Here is a 16,079-nt window from a genome sequence, read left to right as displayed (position 1 = left end):
AAGAATAGAACTTGGAATCTCCTGTCCATTAAAAAAGTTTTAATAAAAATGGGCAATACTGATACAAGATGCTGTCATTTGAGAAAGGCTTCTATGATTGACATTTCAAGTCAAATCAGGTGGTCCATGGAGTGCTGTTATCAGAACCCAGACTGGGTGGGTAAGAGGAGGTTGTTTGATTCGAGGAACCATACAAGATGAGCATTAACCATCCTCTCTGAGGTCTTACAGAGACAGCTTGTCAAAGCGATTAGACGGTAGCTTGAAGGAATCTTGGGATCCTTCCCAGGCTTAGAGAAAGGTAGGGCAATAGCCTGTCGCCAGGCATCAGGAAAAACATTCTCCTGCCAGATCTGGTTAAAAACAATCAGAAGAATAGCAAAAGAAGTAAGAGATAGATGGCACAGCATATCAAGGTGTATATCATCAGGTCCAACCAACGTACTGCCAGACTGATAAAGGGCCAGTTTGAGTTCCACCATTGTAAAGGGATGATTAGTCATAGAGACAATCAGCTCAAAAGGAAAAAGGTGACTGCTCTGCCAGAGTCTTGACGGCTAATAAGGTGGAAAAAGAAGAAGTGCTAGATACCCGGCAAAAGTTTTCACCTAGTGTATCGGCAATGCTCAGGGTATCAGCAAGTTCCTGGCCATCAGAGAGCAAGATCGAGAGGGGGGACAGAATTATATTTCCCACTGACCATTCGAATCTTGTCCCATATGACCTTGGAACTGGTGGTAGAAGATATGCTGGTTGTGAACTTAATCCAAGATTCCTTCTGGCTTTGACGTCTTACCAACAGAGCATGTGCATGGGCCCACTGGAAAGTGATGCGGTTCGAGAGTGAGGAATATCTACAGAAAGTATCTGGGGCCTGTTTTTGAGTATTCTGTGCCTTGTGGCAGGATTCCACCAAGCATGAGGATATTGTGGAAAACGTGTCAAGATTTTAGGAATACATTGAGCAGTTGCTTGTATAATACAGTCAGTTACTGCTGCCACACAGTCATCTATTGATGGCTTACAGACTATGGCAGGATCAAGTTCTGATCCATCTTCCACCGGGGCACACGGTTCAGGTGACATCAACCATAGCCAGTCTCTCTCAAAATTGTAATATAATGATCACTGTTTCGTTGGTTATTGTCAATCCTCCAAGAAAAATGGGATAATAATGGAGGGGAGCAAATCAAGAGATCAATAGCAGTAAAGGACTGAATAGGTGCATGCAAGTAAGTTGAAGAACCAGAACTGAAAATAAAAAGGTTGTGATCAGAGAGCATACGCTCTACAGAGCAACCCCTCCTATCAATATTAGTACTTCCCCAGAGTGGCTGATGTCCATTAAAATCCCCCAGAATGAAAAAGGGAGATGGCAACTGTTAAATGAGAGTATCAAGATCTGATTGATCACATGTCTCTCCAGGTGACAGGTAGAGAGAACAAACAGTAATGGCTGTTTGGAAACACAGATGGCTATGACTTCCAAGGGTATGTCATGTGGCAAAGACAGGGTGGGCATATGCTGATCAACCAACAGTGCCACCCCTCCATGCACTCGTCCATCACACAGCCTGTCATTTCTGTGCTAAGAAAACCACCAAAAGGTAACTATATCGGCAGATTTCAGAAATGTTTCCTGTAAGAAAAGACATACAGGATGGTAGGAAGCAATCAGTGTTTGATGTCATCCAGATTACAACGTAAACCTTGACAGTTCAATTGTATCAGAAAGGCCATTTTTATTTATGTGTTGGCGAATTGGGTGGAGAACCTTTCTGTTTACAACGTCTTTTTTTCTTACTGTCCCTATTTTAGGGAGGTCTATTGACCTCCATGGATACTTTGCCTGGGTCGATTGGACAGGTCTTTGCTGTTGGAAGGGGATTCCAGTGACTGAGGGTGTGAACAAATGCTTATTTTGCATCTTGGAGTGGGAGAAGAAGATGTATCTGAGGAAATGCCTGTACCTGGAACCAAAGAATGTGGATCTTGGGGTTTGTTGGAATGTATGTAAGGAACAGAGAAAGGTGTTGAAGTTGATTCATCAATGTTTTTAACCATGGAGGTCAAGAGACTTTTCATTTCTTTGGAGAACAATTCTTTTGGAGGCACAGAGAGATCTGTCTGCACTCCTACTATAGTTGTGGAACAAAGAGTAACAGCATACGTCTAAGATGAGGTGATGGACAGCATTTTTGAGCCTCAGGATAAGTAATGTTCTGAATCATTTTCAAATGCTGCACCTCTTTTTCTTTCGACCATTTAGGGCAAGAATGAAAGTAGGATGGGTGAGAGCCATTGGAATTGATGCAATGAGGGTCTGTTTCACACTAATAGGCATCATGGTCCAGCCGACTGACCCAAGGGAGGCCACCCATCTGCAGGAATTTAAGGCCAAAGCGGCATGTTAGGGTTGGACCCCTCAACCACCAGGATCCTCCCCTCCACATCACAGGTCATCATGCACATCAAACACTTGGGTGGATGTTTAGATTCCAGAGGAGGTAAACTGAAAGAATAGAACCTTCCCTAGGAGGTCCCCTCACCATGTACAGGATTCCACACCAAGAGGATTAAATTTGGTTACATGTTAATATCTTTTATTTGTAAAGAGCTAGTAATCTGAATGCAACTATCTTCGGGACAGAGGTAATGCCTGATCTGTAACAAGCTAACAATTTGAACACTACCAACTTCAGGACAAACATAAGGGCTGATCCATGAAGAGCTAATAGTCTGTACACTAGTAACTTCAGGACAAAGATATTGGTTGGTCCCTAAAGATCTAACAATCTGAACTAAAGTTGAATACAGTAAATAAATAATAAACAGCTCTTCTATTCTTCATCAATATTTACCTAATAGGTTTCAGCTATTGTATCATAGCTATTATCAGGCTACAGTTCAGAAACAAAGCTTCTGTAAAATAAATAACATGAAACAAAAGAACCTGTTTATTGATTTTTTCATCCATGATAATTCCAAAATTTAATTAAATCAATACTAAGTACAACAGCCAAATAATCTTAAAATGTTTAACATATTATACTTTTCTAAAAACAGTCTAAGTTCAACCTACCTACGTTAAACAACGAATTAATAACATAAGGTACAGCAGTGAGACTGATATCCTCTTTATTTGCTCCAAGACTGCGTGCTAAGTATGTCGGTAGCCACTGCATTATTATATAGTTTGACCAGTTCATAGCAAAATGAGAAACATAAATAGCCCATAATGGCCAGTGGCTTATAAATTCTGTCCATCTCACATTAATGTTGGTAACCTGGAAATACAAAAAGGACTGCGTTCAGCACTTTAAATAGTTGGAATGCCGTAACCTATACTTTTATCACCTCACTGGTGCTTCTTACACATACACACAGAACAACACAGAAACATATCAAATTGTGCTTCATCCATTATATATTCACTGGTAAAAGCCCATTGAAACAATTCAATCAACAGCAATTTTCCTGAAAAATTCATCATTGTGATGAATAAATATTAAATGTACAGTTAACACACTCCCTTGGATCAGTGTATGTGCAATATGATTGTCTAGTTGACCATTTAAAGCCATTTGTTATTTCATGTTTTATTTCACTAACAAAAATTACATTACATTTGTTTCTAAGTGAAGGAGGTTAACTAAAATACAATGTTAAAAATAATTTTTAGCTTCTGATGCAATGAGTGCATGCAGCAAAATAAGCATTCAGTTGCATTAAGTTGCTGCTGGTATTTTTTCTGCTGGATACCTTGTCATTTAAATGAGTGCAAGAAAAGACCACAACTGAAGTGCTTTTTGACATCAGTAATTTCTATAAAGTGTGTCAAATCAAAGGGGAGATATTCACTTCACTTCAAGTGAATTCATTCATCATCATACAATAGAATCAAGTATATGTATATAATATCAACATGAACAAAGTAAAAAAAAATATCAACCAAATAAGTATGTACTAAATCAAAAATTCCTCCCTTTACACATTTTTACCATTCCTATCTTTGAAACATTTCTTCCAATTAGTCAAAGGAGAAAGTCCCATTTTCTTTATGAAATTCCATACAAAAGAAACATTTTTGTTCTTAATAAGTTTTTCTCAAATTTAACATCCAGAAACTGACCAAACAATATTAATACTGATATGAAATTTTAAAGAATTGGAAAAAAATTAATAATTTCCTTGTAATGTAATATTAATTGTATTAATATTTTTCTAAACATTAACCTACTGTAAATATGATAATAAATATGTAAAAAATAATAATAAATTAACATGAAATCTCCACTTGACTGGTATTCAAACTCAAGACTTCTGGTTGATACAAACCACTGTGCTTTTCTGAATTTTGCCAACAAGAAGATTGTTCCAAACACAGAATGGTTTTTACTACACAAATACCTACTTATAATAACTTCAATGTGTAGCACTGAGTATTTTAATACAAGTAATAGTCTAACACGATTCATTTTTATATTATAGAAATAGAAGGAAATATGGTTTCCAACTGAGCATATTGAAATGGAGTTCATCAATTTATTATCTGCTTGATATAATTAAACTGTTAATATGTATAATTAACTACGTTTAATGAACAACATATTTTAACTATTTGGATATAGTAAGTTTAAACACCTGAATAAAACAGTAGTAATTACAAAGGATAGCAATGTAAACAAACAGATAAATATCAAAATGGTTAGAACACACTTTATATTTTAGCAAATTTTGATAGATTAACATCAGTTGAATTTAGGTAACTTATTAGTTTACTTTGCTTGATTGATAATCATTTGTTGATTTTACATTATTCACCAACTGATTTCACTTAATTGTCAATTTTCCTTATCTATGCACCAGTCAATTTTACCTAACTACTCACCACCTGATTTTACTTATGTATTCACCAGTTTATTTTACTTAACTAATCACCCGTTGACCTTCCTTACGACTCACAAGCTTATTTTATTTAACTACTCAACAAATAAGCAGTCAAATGATCAAACTAAATCTGAATTAAATATCTACTAATGTAACAAAACTTGAATATTTTTACAACTGTTTCTATGTGAGTTTAAGACTACTCATGGTCGTTTTTAGGTACAAAAAATCAAACCTTTGGAAAAACCATAGGTAGCTCCTCTTGGCCAAAGCTTTGGACTTCTGTGTACAAAACAAGCCACAGTAAAACCCACACAGCTCCTAAACCTCCAAACGAAAAAAACATCCATGGCCAAGGTATATGTGGGCACACCTACATGAATGGAAATTAAAGTCATTAAAAATCCTTTACTGATTTAAATTGACCAATAACACCTACACGTTAAATGCTATTTAACAAAATACATCTTAAAGAAAAAAAAGCATAAAATGAGGTATAATGAATGATCAATAACAAAGACTGTAAAATGCTCTACAGAATTTGAATATATTATATAATAGGATGCATTTTATATGGTTAGTCCAATTAAAAGTGCACATATTGCAACCAAATGTAAGACTATACTAATAAAGCTACTAATAACTTGTAAACTATTTAACCTCTCTTTTATATTAATAACAGACCTTTCCAAAAGGATTGGAACAAACTATCACTGGGGATCATCCACCCAATAAACTGGAAAATGATCATTAAGTTAAAAGTATTTATTTTTAATATTTTGGATGCTAACAGTTTGAGATGATATTGAAATCAATAATTATAATTAATTCTACAACATGCTCACATTAGGTTAATTACAAGCCAACTATACAAGTCCTGAACATGATTTTGTTCTCTTAGTACATATTCCATCCTATACTGGTCTTTCTAAGACAAAAAAAACTTGAGAAATAAACCATTTTGTTTTTTTAAATAAACAAGTATGCACTTCATATAACAGAAGTGTACTTGTATTTTCTATTAGTCTAACATCAAAGAAAAAAAAATGGAGAAAAATAATACTTCTGAAAACTCCATGTAATTTTAAAGCATATTTTCAAAGAAATAATTTTAAATTAGCACATGGGAAGAAAATATAGATTATGAATTTTGAAAAGAATCAGATAATACTGCTTTAACAGAGACAGATGCAGGTATGAACAGCACTTATACTGATGACAAGATTTCATTATGATCACACAGAAAAATACTGTCCACCATGACTTAAAATCTTTTTGTCTAACAACAAAAATGATATTGATAAGGCCAGGCCTAGTCTTTCGTGAAGATTAGGATTTTAAAGTGATTTTGAATGATCAGATTAACAGAATTTTGCATGCAAATAAATAAAATATTTCATAAGGAATGAGGAGGAAAAATATCACTAAATATGACTCTCAAACCCAGCAAAACCAGAAGAGGTTGGTCACATTACACTATCCTCATGTTTGCTATCATCATGCAAGGGTTCCACTCAGCATGATTATACAATTCACAAAAAAAAAAAAAAAACGTTGTTTTGGGAGCTACCTTAAAATATGGAAGCTAGCATTGACTTATACAATGGGACTTCATCAATACTGATGTGTTTGTTTGAACTAACATTATCTACAACTAACATACAACCATTAGCTAACTGGTATTGCAGTATTTGTAACTACTGTCTCAAACAGCCTATGGTATCACCTTGCTTTTTTTCCTTAGAAACTGTCATCATTTTCATGTTCACTACCATTCATGTTAGTGGTAAACACATTAGCCTACTGGAATGTGGCCTTGTTTCAGTCTATTCTAATGTGTCAAATAAATAAACCAAATTAGAAAAAACATTCTAAATTATGATAGATTTTCTCTGCAACCTATCAAGCAGACAGATATGTGTCTGAAAATAAGAAAACCAAAATGGAACATTGTACAATTGAAACCAGGTAGCATTCTGAAATTTACAAAATTTTTTCCTTGCATCCTTTCAATCAAAACATAGCACTTCTAATGAAACCAGGTAACATTTTGATATCCTCTTTTTACACAATTCCCAGCCTTTCTTAAGATAAAGAAAGTAAAGAACAAAAATCTTCTATATGAATTTCAATTTTTTTGGAGACAGGTAATAGAATCTGAATATCTCTTAACATCCTAGTCAGACTACTTTGCTGACATATTCAACGTTTTCTTCCACACATCTATTTCTTCTACCTCTACAGAACATCAACATCCTTCCTACACAATAACCATGTGTATTATTCAAAACTTCTTAATATTAAAACACGTTTTTCCCTTACCTTACCAGTTTTGCTGATCCAAAGCCCATGGTCTTACTAAACCAAAACATTTTTTATACTATCAGTTTTTAAGGATAATTTAAGTGACATTTGCAAATTTAACACAATTGTAGATCACAACATTATCAATATAATTTGAGTGAACTTCAAGGAAAAGGTTTGCAAACACTGCCAGAAAAAAACCACTGTCATTGTAACCCAATGAAAATGTTTGTATTTACCACTTGCAAGACACTTTGCTTTTTATCACTATGCCACTATATAACTTAAAAAAAAACCTACTTTATACAGACTTGATCTGTTCTTTGTTGACCACATATAAGCATGAAATATTTTTTTTTAAATATACTAAATTTTTTCATATCAATACAATCATAAAAGTCTTGCTTGGTGTTTAAATCAATAGTTTAAAAAGGGATCACTAAATCTCATATTTTTGAGAACATTTATTGATAAAAATATTTTATTGTTAATTATACTCACCAGAGCAGCCACTGTTTGACCAAAAGTACCTGCTGCAACCAAATACCCAAAAGCTCTTGATCGTTCATCAACAGGCACAGAATGTGCAAATATATGAAATATTGTTGGAAGACCTAAAAAATATTTTATATCGAAAAAAGCATTTTTTAAAACACTCTAATGTATATAGTATTGTGTATCTATAACATTTAGTGTTATTCAAACACCCCTTAAGATACTATACAACCTGATCTTACAATTATGATGGATAACTTTACACATCATTGATGATATAACACAAACTGGATATGATGAGTACGTTGACTAATTTTTACATTATTTTGCGTATATTTCTATGTCATGCAGATTTTCAAATTTTTAATTTTCCCACAAACTTCAAAACATTTCTAACCTAAGCCATTTGTAAGTACATATTTGTAACACCATACTGTAATTGTCAGAGACAAAGATGATGAAATGGAATTTATGATTTTCAGTTTGGACTCTAACACACTTTGTACAAATTCCCATTATTATTTGTTGTGCAAAATTCCCCTCAATTTTCTCTGCAAATACATACAACTATAGAATTTTTTATTCTGGTTTAATAAGGTAACTTAAATAACTTTTAATTCAGAAACAAAAATATTTTGGGCCTAACCTAAGCCTTCTCCTAATCCAAGAAAAACTCTGCAGGCTAAAAGAGCAGAGAGTGAAGAAGCAACAAAGGGTGTAATCACAGTTGAGAATGACCACAGGAAAACAGCACAAGTCATAACTGTTTTTCCTCCAAACTTGGAAGCTGCACTTGCTCCAATAATCTACAGGTAAAGAGAAAAAAAAAAGGAATATATTCTGGTTGCAATGTTGAAAATAAGACATGGCAATACAACATCATGTATTAAACACAATGACATCAAGATTCAAACATGAGTTACCTAGTCTCTTAAACTATATCAAATACCCTCTGAAACCAGTAATTCATTTATCATGATTATAAGGATATGATGGACTTGCAAATTGATGTATGGTTGTTTAGTCTGAGTCTCACTAATGTCAGCTAAAATAAACAATAAATATAAACTATGCTTGTTTTTAGGAATAGTTTTACTGTACACAATTTGTTTCTTTTTCAGTACATAAACAATTTATTTTAGTATAGTTGTATTGCATCTAAATTTTTTTCTAAAAGTTTATATTTTTTGGTACACAGTATTATCCAACAGATCAATCTAATTAAAGCCAGTGCTTTTCAAAGGATAGCTGTGTGAAGCCACACTAGAAAGACCAAATAATTCCTTGGTATTTACATGTCATTATAATTATATTTTGAATGTTTTATTGCACATAATCTACATTTCTTTTATAACAGTTTTATTTTATAAACTACTAAGACAAATAAACTAATTTTATTTATATCTTTAAATGACAAATTTAAATAACAAAACAGAAATCTGAAATTAGTTAAGCAAAATAATTAGTTTGGTTCATCATATAAAGTAAAAATGACATATATATGAAACATTCCCCAGTCTTTTGCTTATAATAACTCTTCTTTCTGAAATTTAAGGGAATGGGAATAGCTGATAGCACATGAAACAAATGGCTAGATTTTGTCCATTTTGTGTGATGTGACTTCCACTTTATTTTTTCCTTATGTTACTGTGACAACTAAATTTTTGATACAGATATACATACAAGTAGTGATAGTAATATTACATTCCTGCATTCCCAGGAAATTTCATCTTTTTAACTGGCTTTCTCAGTTGGGAATGTATGATCCATCATTATTCCTCTATTTATGATCAACAAAAGTGAATACACTGCATTGATTAAATATTAAAAAAAAAGATTCATTAGGAAATGCAAATTTATATGAGGAAATGTAATCTTTCCAACAGCTTACCATCAAGTGAATGAAATTTTATTTCATTATTTATATCCATGAAAAATAAATATATTTTTTTTCCCTTTGTGTGTGTGTGTGTGTGTATTTTATTATGAAGATTATTCTGCACTGTTATATCAGCATATGCATTTAGAAATAACTTACATATCCTAAGCTGGATGAACCTTGTAAGACATTGTTTGGATTACAAATGAAAATATCTAGAACACTTAGGGCACTAAATTGATGAAAAAATACAATCCTATCACTACCAATATTTATCTTATAGCTTTACGTATTCTGAATGAGACCATATTAGATAGATTATACACTGTGTTTAGTTTTATATAAATAGGTAGCATACTTTGATGAAAAGATAGTGATAATTTAATAAATTGTAATTCAAATTATTAACACAGATAATTATTAATTTAATGGTTTGAACAATTTAAAAACAAATTACTATCAAAGATCAGTTTTCATTGAATTTCACAAAGCTATTCAAGCTACACACACCAACTGGCCCTAACTTTGATGTGATAGACTAATTGGAAGGCAGACAATCAACACCAATCCCTTCAAACTCTTGAGCTATTCTTTACCAGCAAACAGTGGGAATGACCATCACATTATGATACCCTTACAACTGAAAGAGCAAGTATGTTTGGTGATGGGTTTCAATCCTGCAATCTACAGATTTTGAGTCCAGCACTCTCGCCACCAGGCCTAGTCTACAACAAATTATTAAATGACAATGTCAAGTTTGGTTCTACTAATCAACATTAGCAACCTGAAGGGGACAGAACAATGTTCTGTTGAAACACACAGTGTATTCTATACAAAAATAGTTTTTATTATGTTTATATTATTGTTGGCCAATTTACTACTGTAATAGTATATGATACTCCTGAACACAAATATTTAAACTAACCCTTAACTTTTGGGGAAATCACCAATTCCTCTCTTAAGTACTGACCTCCACAAATACAACAACCTCTACTTCTATAACTATAGCCTAGGTAATGAAAATTTAATATATTAATATTCAAATGATTGTTTGTTTTCTCTCATCCTGTTAAGTTGTACCCACAGTTTCACCTTTTAGTAACTTGTATGTCTACATGTTGTTCATATTCTTCAAATTAAAACAAATAATAATTATATCTCACCTGACTAGTTATATAACCAAAAGCAAAAGCACTCAAGATCCATCCTTGCCAGTAGAGATTCCACTTGTACTGATCCGTCATGGGAATGATGGCTATAGGCATGATAATTCTGTCAGCAGCATTAATGAAGTTTGCTAACGAGCACAGGGCAATAATGCCTGAAGTCTTTGCTAACATTTTATAGTTTTAAATCTTATACCAAGAAAAATAAAAATAAAGCTAAGTGGTGGATATGGTAAGCCAATTTATGTTAACGTTTTTATTTTCAGACTATACACACTAAGGTTGAATCCCAGGTTTTTACAGTAAAATACATTATTTTGAAATATTATACCACTGAGTTATATTAAGAGGTTACACTGTTGTTTTGCTGTCAATAATCATTAAAAGAAACATTTCTACATGTGCCCATAACCATATTTTACAAACTTTCTTGTGAGACTATGCCATAAGATAAGAATTACCATACATAAGGGTCCATTTTCTCTTTTACAAGTGACTCCTATTAGCAGCTGAGTCTGTTAGGAAAAAAAAAAAGATTTTTTGACAACAATTATGTTGAGTTTTAATGCATTCTAGAACAAGTTAAATTAAAAACACAACATACCAGGCACAGTCACTGAAGAGAGTATGTCTTAGGATATAATAAAAATACATGCACTCTTATTAAATAATTTAACCCATGGACAGTAAGAAACCAGTTGATCCTTCAAGTCAGTCCTTACACACCAACTTGAAAAATTAAGAATTTTAAAACCATCCTTTGCTTTTCAAAATATATTGCTTCTTCCCCCTCAAACTCCTGTGAAATACTGGCTTCCACTATTTCCAATAGCAACATGATCTAAAAGTGAACCACCATGTTAGAAAAATAAAATTGTCTTAACTAGAGCCTAGCATGTCTTTTTCAAATCTTAAACTAGTGTCTTCTCATCCTTTCACATTCAGAACATAATAAAAAGATGAGACCTTTGTCCTGTCAGTCTCCCAGAAAATACTGTAAAATTAAATAAAATTAGAGATAGTAAATATAAGAGAGGTTAAATCTAGTCTTCATCTCATCAACTTTTCTGTTAACTACAAAATCACAGAACAGTTTGCCTGATGAGTGTTTGATTTATTTAATAGGAAAAAAACAAACTACATGACTTGTTTGTATATATGTGGAAGACTTTATAAATCGTATCATATGAATTACTTTATGACCTATTATACAGTTCAAACAAGTTGTAAAATTTATTTCAATGCCAACTATTCACTGTTCTAATTGGAGGGCAGTCCAAAAGTTAAATACATTTGAAAAGTAAATTACTTATTTTTAATGTTTATATTTTTCAGATTAAGTTATGAATATATGTGAATAATGCATAAATATGGCACTGTAAATTGATAAAAAACCAATTACTTTTGGTGTTGCAAGTCATATTATCCAACAAAGAACCAACAAGTTTTAGTGCTGCAAGTCAAGTGTTTTCCACACACATTTTACCACAATAGATACTAAGTTTACCCTGTATAGGTAAAGTTTACTTTTAAGAGCAACTATAAAAATAGTAAAAAACAAAACAAAATTATGAAATGCTGATCACTGCAATGAATCATCTTTCACATTTGTGGAAAAAGGAAAAATTACAAAATATACCTGTTAATGTTTGGCTGATACAAAATTAAGTTAACAAAATCCACCTTATCTACTGTACAAATGTTGTTTAGTTTTGGTTCCCAAAACTCTTTAAAACAAGACTATTATACAAAGAATATTATAACTACAATCACTATGAAAACTGAATTAACTTTAGAAGTTTGTGACGTTAACAGTATTACAATATCTTAATTCCAGTCCTGCCTTTCATAATGTTTTTAACAAACTATACAAGTGTTTTAAAAGCCTATATCATGCCAAAAATAAAAGGAATGAAATCTAAACATTGGTGACAAAATCATATTTGCATGGAGGTTATTGTAGGAAAAGTACAGACTTTAAATGATCAAATCTAAACGTCTTCTGAAAGCCAAAAACATTTTCTGTTAATTAAATACTTATGAAATTGTTTGTCTGGTGGTTTTCTTTTATTTATTTTATGGCTTTATGGAATAAAAAAAAACATTTTGTTGGGAAAGGTTATCCTTGTGACTGATTGACAAGACACTGAAGATGTCACAACAGACTGACTTAACCTTGATCAGTTGATCTTGCTCTTATATAATTGCAACAAAACCTCATGGAGGATACCAACAATCAATTAGTAAACAAAGTGAAATGCCAAAATCTGATGAAACAATGCATCAACATCTCCAGCATAATGTGATTTTTTTCAATAAATTAAACCTCCTGATCTACAAATATATACCCCCAAAAAAAAGCTGCTAGTTATCACAATATAACTTGACATTAGCAAATCATAATACTAAACTAGATGTATTTCTGCAGGGTCCTTCAAAGTGATCTGTTTCAAGAGTAAAAATTTTTTTTTATTTTTCTTTTGAAGTTCATTGTCCTGCAGCTTTGTAGTCTGTAAGGTTCATAATTCTTCTTGTGATTCCTGGCATGCACTCATTTTACTGATGCCACAAAAGCATACAAAATGCCATGTTAAGCATTTCTTGTATGATGTCATTTGTGTCTACTGACTGACTAACAGATAACAGACTACTGTACTGTGGTGTATGTGGTTTCAGGCAACTTTTGGCCCCCTTTTAGCAAAATAACTAAAATTTAAGAGTCAGTGGGTGACAGCTGAAATATTTAGAAAACAAAAAGAGAGAGAGAGAGAGAGAGATTCTTGTTAAATTTTATAATTTCCAAAACTTTTTACACTGCAATTTCTATGTCTGTTTAGGGTTGACTTATTTACAAAAAAAAAAAACTTTTCAAAATAAACAACTTCACATTTTAAATTTTTCATTTATTTTTTCCAAAGTTGAGTTTCAACTGCATTATCTAAAGATTATCACTCCAATCTGTTAATAAGGTTCCTAAAATAAAATGTCCAATATTAACATTTTCTGGCATTTTATTCAAGATGTTTTTATGCTCTTAGAAACCTCCATTCCACTCCACTCTAGAGGAAAATTTCTCAACTTTTAAATTCCCAGAGATAAGTTACCCATACGTATATCTTATTTTACCCATGTAAATTTCCAAGTAAATTTTTGGACTTTAATATTCTCTCCAAAAAGCTATTCAGTACTTCAGAAATCATTTGCTACGAGACTACTTACCTCCCTACAACAAATCATCATATTTTAGCCATTTCACACAATTTTTTTTAATGATTTCACACTTACACACAAATGTCTCAAAACTATTTCATAACTTTTGGATATAATACCATTCAATTTTATAGTTAAAAACTGAAAACATTTATATATATCACTATGATTTAAATGCATTTCACACACACAAGTAAAAACAGAATATAAACAACAAATTTTGCATGTACATGAATTTATATATATATATATGTATATACACACACATACATACATTTGTAGTGATGGTATAGAAGGCATTTCATATTGAATTATTAATACAAATTTTATTTGGTAGGGAGATATTTTAATACTTTTTACACAAAGAAAGATAAGAATTTAAAAACATTTATAAATAGTAATTTGATGAAATAGATAAAATTACAAAAATATTGTTTCATATATTGCTAAGCATCATGAATCTCCATGGCAAACAGGTGCTGTGCAAAATTTGCTCAAGCAATCTTATTTTCACTATATCATTATACTGTTTACAATAACTATGAATTAATATTTGCATTTATAAAGATTACATTGAATTAATCAATTGGTTTATGGACTTAAAATTCTAATCTCCCGTGGCAGCTAAACGTCATGAGATATTATTGACTTAGAATTCAAAATATTGTTAAGACAATAGAAGTGGAGACCAATTTATGATTTGAAGCACTCTAATCATTGTGGTACTTCTATTATGTTACTGGATATGTAATTATATACTTTTTATTCATTTGATAATGCAAAATAGCTTTCATATAATTTTGTCAACTGTGTGAAAATGTATGGCAAAGTCACTCTCCTTGTAAGAAAACTACAATTCTAATAATATATTGATTACAAGTAATACTTTTAATGAAATAAAGCATATGTTTGTAATGACTGTAGCAGACTAAATAAATTATTTATTTCAAAATTTCTGTTTAGTGAAGAATAGTTTAATATTACTAATAATTACGTTGTAGACTTATATACTTATTACTTTTGTGTATTAAAAAAGAGGATACTATAGTACATGTGTTAAAATATAGAGATGTTGTTATTAAATTTATACATATCTGCCAATGCAACGATAGTGGGCCCTGCATCATCAAGTGGTTAAGGCCCTCAACTCGCAATCCGAGAGTCAGGGGTTCGAATCCCCATCACACAAAACATGTTCACCCTTTCAGCCGTGGGAGCATTATAATATTACAGTCAATCCCACTATTCGTTGTTTAAAAGAGTAACCCAAGAGTTGTCAGTGGGTGATGATGACTAGCTGCCTTCCCAATAGTCTTACACTTCTAAATTAGGGGCAGCTAGCACGGATAGCCCTCGAGTAGCTTTGCGTGAAATTCAAAACAAAACAAAGCGACAATAGTGACAACATGAAAAGGCGACCCACGCATTCTCGAATAGATACGATTGACTTTAAATATTACGACATTTGTTAGTGTATGAATTAGGCAAAGCACAATTTATTATATATACTAATTACTTATGTTGGTAATTAATAACTGTTATTACAAATTGTTGATACCACTACTGTTAACTAACACCGACAATTCAAAATTATTAACAAATCTGCCATAGCGTTCGTGTGATGTATTACCATGACTTATGAGTATCACTCAGATGAAAACAAGATCCAGAGTTAAGTCACAAACAGATATAAATACCTAATATCAATGAATACACATCTTGTGGTGAACGATATCAGCGTAAGAAATCATTAAAAATTAAAAAAATATGCATAATAATTAATATACAAACCACTAGCATAAGATCTACCAACACAGCTGTGAAACTTAGACACTTTCTAAAACTTGTACCCCCTAGCGGTTATTTCATTTTACTTATCAACGTTTTTCTTCTCACACCGTACAGAACAACTATCACGTTTTATTTTGCATTTAGTACAGCTTTACACTTTTAATGTTAATATATTGTAAAAAAATTAATTAAAAATTAGAGTTTTTGAAAATATGGAATATTCAAAGTGGCATGATTCCATTATGTTTTTGAGTTAAAATGATATTACTTAAACAATATAAAATTCAGTTTATGAAGTTCCCTGTATTATATATGTAAAACAACGAGATGTGAGTGTTCAAATC

At 31.9% G+C, this 16,079-nt stretch overlaps 1 protein-coding gene across 2 annotated transcripts in view; it reads right to left on the bottom strand.

Annotated features, from left to right (window-relative positions):
- The window catches only part of LOC143257000 (uncharacterized), a 34,146-nt gene extending 18,297 nt beyond the window's left edge, over positions 1-15,849 (bottom strand). Inside the window, exons 1-7 of one of the 2 annotated variants that reach the window (XM_076515033.1) lie at positions 15,736-15,846; positions 11,196-11,249; positions 10,732-10,823; positions 8,336-8,495; positions 7,696-7,808; positions 5,126-5,263; positions 3,083-3,287 (exon numbers count right to left, since the gene is read on the bottom strand). In XM_076515033.1, coding sequence (XP_076371148.1) covers positions 3,083-3,287; positions 5,126-5,263; positions 7,696-7,808; positions 8,336-8,495; positions 10,732-10,823; positions 11,196-11,202 — 715 coding nt within the window. In that variant the 5' untranslated portion in view covers positions 11,203-11,249; positions 15,736-15,846. Of the gene's footprint in view, positions 1-3,082; positions 3,288-5,125; positions 5,264-7,695; positions 7,809-8,335; positions 8,496-10,731; positions 11,250-15,735 lie in introns of both variants that reach the window. The other variant, XM_076515032.1, reaches the window with a different exon arrangement.
- Positions 15,850-16,079: the final 230 nt, after the last annotated feature.

Source organism: Tachypleus tridentatus, chromosome 7, assembly GCF_004210375.1.
Source record: "Tachypleus tridentatus isolate NWPU-2018 chromosome 7, ASM421037v1, whole genome shotgun sequence".
Classification (NCBI taxonomy): Eukaryota; Metazoa; Arthropoda; class Merostomata; order Xiphosura; family Limulidae; genus Tachypleus; species Tachypleus tridentatus.
The sequence above is the reverse complement of the archived record's forward strand: the minus strand, read 5'-3'. Positions and strand labels throughout refer to the sequence as shown.